The 9,816-nt window shown below is 45.8% G+C and overlaps 1 protein-coding gene across 1 annotated transcript; it reads left to right on the top strand.

Moving 5' to 3' along the window:
* Positions 1 to 4,309: 4,309 nt before the first annotated feature.
* LOC145504855 (PRAME family member 12-like) lies at positions 4,310 to 9,250 on the top strand. The gene is made up of 4 exons (XM_081486180.1): positions 4,310 to 5,567; positions 6,057 to 6,376; positions 6,825 to 7,397; positions 8,238 to 9,250. The coding sequence occupies exons 2-4, from the start codon at positions 6,090 to 6,092 to the stop codon at positions 8,809 to 8,811; spliced, it is 1,434 nt and encodes a 477-aa protein (XP_081342306.1). The 5' UTR covers positions 4,310 to 5,567; positions 6,057 to 6,089; the 3' UTR covers positions 8,812 to 9,250.
* The last annotated feature ends 566 nt before the right edge of the window (positions 9,251 to 9,816 follow it).

The raw sequence follows: 9,816 nt of genomic DNA, 5'->3' as shown, positions 1-9,816 counted from the left end.
TCAATTGTGGCTTTATTTCCACCTCTGCATGTGGGTTTGCTCCTGAGCCTGCCCTGGAGGACTTGGGTTTGCTTCTGTGTGGGCCAGGTATGGACGTGGTGCAGCTTCTTGGGTCGCATGGGTTCTGGCAGCACCAGGTACTCAGGGGAGTTGATGGCTAGGGAAGCAGGAAATACAGTGCTCTAGAAGGCTATGGCAACCAGTACTGGCCCATAAGCTCCAGGATTCTTGCCTGGAGAACTCCCTGACAGAGAAGCCTTTTGGCCACAGTCTACAAGGTTGTGAAGAGCTGGACACCACCAAAGCGACCCCACATGCATAAACGCAAGACTTTTTTTGCCTATGGCAGCTTTGCCCCAGTGAGAGTTGAGCATGAAGGGAGTGCAGCTGCTTGGCTTGCAGGTACCCTGTCGGTGTCAAGTGTGCAGGGCTACAGATTGCCTCCTCTGAAGGAGTTATGGCCCTATCAGAGTATTTTTTCGAGCCTCTTGTAGCTGGTGATCAGAAGGCCTCTTTGGCCAGTCTTTCTCTGTAGCTCTGTTAACTGTTCAGGCACTCAGATCAGGCACTTAATGCGGCACCCTGGGTGGGGTCCTGCTCTGTAGTTCAGTGAGTCAGGCGTTTGATGAGCCAGCCTCTCTATTGTTCAACTCCGGATACTGGCATGTGGGGAGAGAGAGGCTATGCTGATGGCTCCACCCCCTACACCTGACTCAGCAGTATTGCCTTGCTTCCATGGCTGCCTGGCTTCCCTCCACAGGCATTTCCCACCACAATCTCCTCCCTCATAGCCCCTCGATCTGACTCTCCACAGTCAACAGCAGCCCTTCCCTTGCGATTGTTTCAGAATCCCTAAACTCCAGCTCCCAGCCACCATGCCTTCTAGGAGACCGGCGACCCTGTCCCGGATATGCATGGCTGTGGAAGGACTGTTTGATTCTCATTCCATTTAGGCTGCCACAGATCAACTGTGTAACTCTCAGCCTTAAATGTTTCTTCTCTGACTCAGACAATTGCCCTGATGTGGGGGTTGAACTCCTGCTTCAGTTCCCCCACCCACCGAGGGCAGGTCCAGTCCTACTAACACTCTTGTTTTTCCCTCTAGTTCCTTCATCCTACTGAGTTTTGCATCGTTCTATATATTCTTTTCTGCTGGTCAGGTACTCCTGTTCGCTCTCAGCTGGTGTTCTGCATGCACTTTTGTGTCGGAAGGTGTATTCTTGATGTATCCGTGTAGAGAGATGTACTCCACATCCACCTACTCCTCTGCCATCTTGTTCTCTCCCAATCCCAATTCTTAATTTATTCTTTTCCCTTTCCTTCTGTTAACTATAAGTTTTCTTTCTAGATCTGTGACTCTATTTCAGTTTTGTAAATAAGTTCATTTGTACCATTTTTAAAAGGCCCCACATAAAGGCAATATCATTTGATATTTGTCTTTTTCTCTGGCTTACTCAGCATGACAACATATGGATCCATCCATGTTGCTGCAACTGGCATTATTTCATTCTTTTTTATAACTGACTAACATTCCATTGTATATATGTACCACATCTTCTTTATCTATTCCTCTGTTGATGAACACTTAGGTTGCTTCTGTGTCTTGGCTTTGGCAAATAGTGCTGCAATGAACATTGTGGTGGATTATGTAATAGTTTTCTCCAGTGTATGTCCACGGGGATTGCTGGATCATATAATCGCTCTATTTTGAGCTTTTTAAGGAACTGCCATACTGTTCTCCATAGTGATTGAACCAATTTACTTTCCCACCAACAGTGTAGGAGGGTTCCCTTTTCTTCACACCTCTCTAGCATTTATTACCTGTAGATATTTTTATGATGGTATTCTGATGATGTGAGGTGATACCTCATTGTAGTTTTTATTTGCATTTCTTCAGTAATTAGTGACTCTGAGCATCTTTTCATGTGCTTTTTGGCCATCTATATGTCATCTTTGAAGAAATGTCTATTTAGATCTTCTGCCCGTTTTATGATTGAGTGAGTGGTTCAGCTTTTTTTTTTTAATATATATATATATATATGTTGAGCTGCATGAGCTTTTTGTACATTTTGGAGATTAATCCTTTGCTGGTTGCTTCATTTGCAAATATCTTCTCCCATTCTGTGTGTTGTCTTTCTGCTTTGGTTCCCTTGCTGTGCCAGAACTTTTAAGTTTAATTAGGTCCCATTTGTTTATTTTTGTTTTTACTTTCATTACTCACCAAGCCAATCCAAAAAGATCTTGCTGCTATTTGTGTCCGAGGGTGTTCTGCTGTTTTCCTCCAGGAGTTTTATAGTAGCCAGACTTAACATTTATAGTATCCAGGCTTCCCTGGTAGCTTCCCTGGTAGCTGGTAAAAAATCTGCCTGTAGTGCAGAAAACCTAGGTTTGATCTCTGGGCTGGGAAGATCCCCTGGAGAAGGAAATGGCAACCCACTCCAGTATTCTTGCCTGGGAAACCCCATAAACAAAGGAGCCTGATGTGCTGCAGTCCACAGGTCACAAAGACTTGGGTCACAAAGACTAGGGCACAACTGAACGACAATCACTTTTGGCCCTAACATTTTGGACTTAACATTTAGTTGTTTAATCCATTTTGGGTTTATTTTTGTGTTTGATGTTTGTAGGTGCTTGAATTTTATTCTTTTTATGCTGTCCAGTTTTCCCAGCACCACTTATTGAAGAGAGTGTCTTTTATTCCATTGTATACTCTTGTCTTCTTTGCCATAGATTAGGTGACCATTGATGCATAGGTTTATCACTGGACTTTCTACACTGCTTCATTGTGCTATATTTCTGTCTTGGGTCAGTGCTACACTGTTTTAATTACTGTAGCTTTGTTGTAAAGTCTGACGTCAAGGAGCTAGATGTGTACAACTCCATTTTTCTTTCTCAAGGTTGCCTTGGGTATTCATGGTCTTTTCTGTTTCCGTACAAATTGTAAAATTTTTGTTTCTAATTCTGTGAAAAATGTGATTGGTAATTTGATAGGGATTGCACTGAATCTATAGATTGCTTTGGGTAGCATAATCATTTGACAATATTGACTCTTCCAAAAAAGTCCATGGTCTATCTCTGCATCTGGTCATGCTGTCTTTGACTTCTTTCATCAGTATCTTATAGTTTTCTGAGTGCACGTCTTTTGCCTCCTTATATAGGTTTATTCCTAGGTATTTTTATGCAATGCTAAATGGGATAATTTCCATAATTGTTTTTTCTGATATTCAATTATTAATGTATAGGAATGCAACAGATTTCTGTGTATTAATTTTGTATCCTCCAGTGTTTCCAAATTCACTGATGAGTTCTAGTTGTTTCTGGTAGCATCTTTAGGAATGAGTATGTCATTTGCATATATACCATGTCATTTGCAAACAGTGAGAGTATTACTCTGTCTTTTACAAACTGGATTTCTTTTTCTTCTCTGACTGCCATAGCTAGGACTCCCAAAACTATGTCAAATAATAAGAGTGAGAGTGCACATCCTTGCCTTGTTCCTGAAATTTGAGGAAATGCTTTCAGATTTCCACCATTAAGAAAGATATTTGCTGTGAGTTTGTCATATATTTCTTTTGTTATGCTGAAGTAAGTTCCCTTTATGCCTACTTTTCTGAGAGTTTTTTCATAAAATAAAAAGGGGTCAGTTGTTAACTTCTTTTTCCTTTCTAATTTTATTGATTTGAGTCCATGATATTTCTTACTGAGTGTGGCTTAACATTTGCCAGTTTCATTTATCCTTTCATTTTTATCATAAATGGGTGCTGAATTTTGTGAAAAGATTGTTTGGCATCCATTGAGATGATCATTATTATTATTTTTTTTTTTAGTTCAATAATGTAAAATGTCACATTGATTTGAATATATTAAAGAAAACTTGCATCCATGGGGTGACTCCTGCTTGATCCAGTATGATCCATTTATTGCATTGTTGGTTTCTATTAATATCTCCTAGTATTTTGTTGAGGATTTTTGTGCCTATCATCATCAGTGATGCATGTGCGTAGTCACTTAGTCATGTCTGACTCTTGGCAACCTCAATAAATCTACCCCAATAAAAATTAATTAAATGAATTAATTAAATTTCATTTAATTAATTAAATGAAATAAAGAAACACTCATGGAAAATCTACTGCTGTTCTCCATGACATACCATTCTGTGTTCAGTTCATGCCTCAATTATCTCAAGTTACTTATTAAAAAAGAAAAAAATGGCCCAGTGTTGTCCATGATACAAAACCTGACTATTCCCACAATTTCTTTATTCTGTCTGGAACATCTCTTGTGTGTGTGTGTGTGTGTGTGTGTGTGTGTGTGTGTGTGTGTGTGCGCGTGCGCGTGCGTGTGCGTGTGCGCGCGAGTGAGGGCATGAGGGCCTGTGTTTGCTTAGTCACTCAGTCATGTCCGACTCTTTGGAACCCTACGGACTGTAGCCCGCCAGACTGCTCTGTCCATGGAATTCCCCAGGCAAGGACACTTCAGTGGGTTGCCGTTCCCTTCTCCAGGGGATCTTCCCCACCCTGGGATGGAACCCAGGTCTCCCGCACTGCAGGCAGATTCTTTACCAGCTGAGATACAAGGGAAGCATGACCGTCTATGCTGCTGCTGCTGCTAAGTCGCTTCAGTCGTGTCCGACTCTGTGCGACCCCACAGACGGCAGCCCACCAGGCTCCGCCGTCCCTGGGATTCTTCAGGCAAGAACACTGGAGTGGGTCGCCATTTCCTTCTCCAATGCATGAAAGTGAAAAGTGAAAGTGAAGTCGTTCAGTCGTGTCCGACTCTTCACGACCCCATGGACTGCAGCCTACCAGGCTCTTCCATCCATGGGTTTTTCCAGGCAAGAGTACTGGAGTGGGTTGCCATTGCCTTCTCCATGACTGTCTATGCTGCTGCTGCTGCTAAGTTGCTTCAGTCGTGTCCGACTCTGTGCGACCCCACAGACGGCAGCCCACCAGGCTCCGCCGTCCCTGGGATTCTTCAGGCAAGAACACTGGAGTGGGTTGCCATTTCCTTCTCCGATGCATGAAAGTGAAAAGTGAAAGTGAAGTCGCTCAGTCATGTCCGACTCGTCGCGACCCCATGGACTGCAGCCTACCAGGATCCTCCATCCATGGGATTTTCCAGGCAAGAGTACTGGAGTGGGGTGCCGTTGCCTTCTCTATGACTGTCTGTATCTCAACTCTAATGGTAGAATTCAGTCCGTGTTTGTGAAGTGAATCGCGAATGGATAAAGGATCCTCGATTACCCGCCCCCCGCATCAATCTCTGCTCCCTGAATGTAGATCTGATCCAATCAACTAATAGAGAAAAATGAAGATCGAAGCAGGATCAACCCAATGAGAGCTCTATAGACTAATCAGGTGCCGTCTCTGATTGGCTTAGCAGTGGGACAGAGGGATGATGGGAATAGAAAGCCCTTTTCTGGCTCTGGAGTCGCAGACGGGTTCTCCGTAGTGTCCACGTTTGAGCGCCCTGCAATTCTCCGTAGTGTCCACGTCTGAGCACCCTGCGAGCCACAGGAGAGCAGTAAGTTACTACCCTCAGAGAAGGACGTCCTTTCTTTACTTAAGGTAAGCTAATGTGGAAGGGGAGCGTGTGCCTCGGGATGGCAAGGAGAGTTTTCAAGAAAATCATTTCTTTCCCAAGAACGCATTTCAGGTTTTGATTTTGCCTCTCAAGCTAGTTTTACCTGAAGCTCACCTCATTTTCATCAGTGATTTAGCTGGAATCATTTTAAATGTCTTTCCCGAGCAGATATTATTAATGCAATACATCAGTTTGGAATTTTCGTTCTTTTCATGAAATGTAAAATGCATATTGAGCACACAGTTGGCATTCGTGTTTTGGCTCTTCAGTACTAGTGAGATGCGTGTTCCAAGCAGGCAGAGAGTTAGCACTTTGTCCCCCACTGGGCCCTCTGTAGTGTTCCATGGCTAAGTGCCTCTTGCACCCCTGCTAGTACAGTGACCTTGGCCCTGAATGGATTCCATGGAAGGGAAAGGAGACGGTCTAAGGGGTGCTCCTGCATTGTCTAAAATGGATCCCTTGATCCCTGGCAGCTTCAACAGGAGTCGTTTTGGAGCAGAGTCAGGATGAGCGCCGAGACCCCACCCAGACTCCTTGACCTGGCCGGAAGGCACTTGCTGAGGGCTAATGACTTGGACTTGCCTACTCTGGAGAGTCTGCCCACGGAGCTCTTCCCGCCCCTCTTCCTGGAAGCCTTTGACGAACATCGGACTGAGACCTTGAAAGCCATGGTGCAAACCTGGCCCTTTGTCCGCCTGCCTCTGGGGGGCCTGATTGACCTGCCTCATGTGGGGCCCCTACAAGCAGTGCTGGAAGCACTTGATGTTCTGCTTGCCCAGAAGGTTCGATCCAGGTAACTCTGTCATGGGAACCTGGTAAAATCCTGGGAGTCCCAAGGAAGACAGCTGGGGTGATAGAACGTAGATGGAAAGGGATGGATCAGAGGGTTCTGAAGAGAGCAATGAAGAAGCCTCGGTTCGCTATGAGAAATACCTTCTCATAGCGAATGGTGCCTTAAATGAAGGGGAGCCTTAAAGAATATTCCCCACCTCTACCCAATCCTGCTTAGAGTTACTAGAGTGGATAATCAGACAGGATAAGAGGGCAAAGGGGGATGGAGGAAAGTGAGGCAGAGAGGGAAGAGGGTAAGGCAGCTGGTGACGTCAGGAAGATTAAGTTACAGTACAGGTGGGCAGTCAGTTGTCCAAATGGGAGGCTGTTGTTTTTGGGTTTGTTTTGTTGTTTTGTTTTTTAACTGTGTGAATTTTACTGCATCCTCGTCCATCTCCTTCCTCTCCCAGGAGGTGCAAACTGCAGGTGCTAGATTTACGAAATACTGGCCAGAACTTCTGGAACATGTGGTCTGGAGCCAAAAGTTATGAGTGCTTAAGCTCACTAATGTCACCAGTGGCTGAGCCCAGGTCAGTGACAAAGCAACCCTCGACTCCACTGAAGGTTTTTATAGACCTGTGCCTGAAGAAAAGGACCCTGGACAACTTCCCCACCTACTTCCTTAGGTGGGTGGAGCAGAGAAAGTCTTCCACCCACCTATGTTGTAAGAAGCTGAATATTGTTTCAATGCCAATGGACAGCATCCTGAAGGTCCTGAGCCTGGTGCAGCTGGACTGTATCCAGGAGGTGCAGGTGAGTTGCACCTGGAATCTGTCCACCCTGGCCACGTTTGCTCCTTTTCTGGGTGAGATGAGTAACTTGCAGAGACTCCGTCTCTCCCACATCCATGTGTCTGCCTTCAAGAAGCAGGAGCACGATCACGTTGTGCAAATTACCTCCCAGTTCCGGAGGCTGGGCCACCTCCGGGATCTCCATCTGGAGTCTCCTTCCTTCCTTAAAGGCTGCCTGGACCAGATGCTCAGGTGAGTGTGGACCACTGGCTGGGTAACATGAAACACGACATTAGAACGTCCAAAGGACCGTCTCTCACGTTGCTCTCTCCTGAGGTGTGGTGTCCCACAACCATGCAAATCAAGGGAGGGGGTTAAACTGATCGAGTGGCGCCTGTGAGGAGGTAGAGAGTACCATCTGGGATGTTGGCATCCCAGAGTTGGTAATTTCCTCCTGACTTGGAGGCATCTATTTTAAAATGGTAAAAATAGATAAGCAAACAGGACACTGAAGTGGGGAAACAACATCAGGTCAGAGCATTCCTGAAGAGAAGCTCTATGCTCCCAAGGTTGGTGCCCTCGGTGAACCTGTTGTAAATCCCCCGTCTGTAAGAGACTGCTTTGTGCTCTAAAGTTGGTTCCTCATGCATGTCTCCCTAGGGCCTCACCTGGCCAGAGACGTAGGATCTGGAGCTCCACCTCGGGCTGAAGGAAGCCTTACCCGAAACCATTTTTAGATCTCATCTCCCCGCACTAATATTCAGTGATGTCCACACTTGATGGAGATGCTCTAGGGCTCTCCTCACAGCGTGTTCTTGCGATTCCATGATTTTCACTCATCCTCAGAAGGAAGTGGAGTATGTTGTACTCTGCTTGATAGATGAGGAGAGAGTGTCTTTCAGATCCTGTGAAGGGACTCGGTGCCACAGTGAGGCCAACAGCCCTCAGACTAGAATGAGATGGGGCAAGTCAGCGTGTTGACCCTCAGTGGATGGTCAGACTAACATTAGTCTTTGTAGAAACTTTTTGTCTATCAGCTGTAGGCAACCTGGCACGCAGTTCCCAAGAACTAATTGTTTGGTTTCTCCCCAGGTGCCTGAAGCCCCCCTTGGACAACCTGTCAATAACCAAGTGCTGGCTTACAGAATCAGACTTAACCCACCTGTCCCAGAGCCCAAACATCAGTCAGCTAAAGAGCCTGGATCTGAGTTGTGTCACCATGACTGACTTTAGTCCTGAGATCCTCCAAGTTCTGCTGGAGAAAGTTGTAGCCACCCTCCAGGAACTGGACTTAGATGTGTGTGGGATCACAGACTCCCAGCTGGAGGCCTTCCTGCCTGCCCTGAGCCGCTGCTCCGAGCTCAGGTCCTTCAGCCTGTGTGGGAACCTCCTGTCCATGGCCGTCATGGAGAAGCTGCTGAGACACACCGCTCTGCTGCCCTGTTTAAGGCAAGAGCGTTATCCTGCCCCTCAGGAGAGTTACAGACCTCAGGGTGTTCTCCTGGAAGTGAGACTTGCCCAGCTTCGGGCTCAGCTGTTGGAGATTCTGAGAGACTTGGGACATCCCAGGATGATCTGGATTAGCCTCAGCCCCTGTCCTCACTGTGGTGAGGATGTATGCCATCACATGGAGCCCATTATATACAACTGTCCTGACCCTGCCTAGGGAGTTGCCTCGACCAGAAGCTTTCCTCTGTGCACCTTGAAACTGAAATCTAGAACTTGGGGACATCATGAAGGGAATACAGACACAGGGTTTCAGACATCTGTTCAATGCGAATGGGAAAAAGAAACGTGTTAGTAGGGCGGAGGGTGGTGGTGGTGGTGGTGCGAGATTGCGGTGGGGGCGGGGAATGATAGACTCTGGGAGGGGATGGGACTTTCATGTACATGTGCTTTTAGGATCTGATATGAACCTGCGTGGGTCCACGTGGGAGATCCACGTGTTAGAGTTACCCCTGGGGAGAAAGTTGTAAAGAAACTGTCAGGAAATATTGTATGACATCCCTCATTTGAGTTTGAGGCTTCCAAGGATATTTTAAATGTAGACATTATGTTTTAGACCAGCTTTAGGTTCACAATAAAATTGAATAAAAAGCACAGAATATTTTGTGAAATGAAAATATTTCCTTCCATTTCAGTATACGAGAAATATTGCAACCATCAGTGATTTTTGGCCTTAAACTGGGAATGAGGGTTCCCAGACCTCCAATCTAGCAAATGCTGCCACCCCCAGGGTGAAGACTGAGAAACTGTGGAAATGCCAGAAGCAGCTGTCTGCCACCCCTTCTGGTGAACAAGGAAACAGGATTTGATCCCAGAGAGCTGAGGTGCATAGGAGGGGATGGATTCAGGGAGCCCAGAGGCTTGCATCTTCCCATACATATAGTGCTAAATTCCTTAACTTGATTTCTGATTTTTTTTTTTCATTTCACAACAATCTTTGATGTTCAGATTGCCTGCTCTCTTTTTTACAAACTTGTATGTAGCCTGTCTCCCTCTTCTGCTTCCTTGGAGCAATTTTCTCAGAGGTACTGAAATGCCGTATCCCAGGCTTCTTATCTTATGTCTTATGTGTATATTAGTTAGTTGCTCAGTCATGTCTGGCTGTTTGTAATCCCATGGATTGTAGCCTGTCAGTCTCCTCTGTCCATGGTATTCTCCAGAAATG

This window comes from Giraffa tippelskirchi, chromosome 5 (genome assembly GCF_054371585.1).
Source record: "Giraffa tippelskirchi isolate mGirTip1 chromosome 5, T2T-mGirTip1v1.2.pri, whole genome shotgun sequence".
NCBI lineage: Eukaryota > Metazoa > Chordata > Mammalia > Artiodactyla > Giraffidae > Giraffa > Giraffa tippelskirchi.
Note: the sequence above shows the minus strand (reverse complement) of the source record. Positions and strands in the feature narration are given on the sequence as shown.

Bases quoted from the DNA above. Each gene is read 5' to 3' on its own strand.
- LOC145504855 (XM_081486180.1), top strand. From the start codon at position 6,090: ATGAGCGCCGAGACCCCACCCAGACTCCTTGACCTGGCCGGAAGGCAC. The intron at 6,377-6,824 runs GTAACTCTGTCA...TTCCTCTCCCAG, and splicing joins GCCCAGAAGGTTCGATCCAG to GAGGTGCAAACTGCAGGTGC. The intron at 7,398-8,237 runs GTGAGTGTGGAC...GTTTCTCCCCAG, and splicing joins TGCCTGGACCAGATGCTCAG to GTGCCTGAAGCCCCCCTTGG.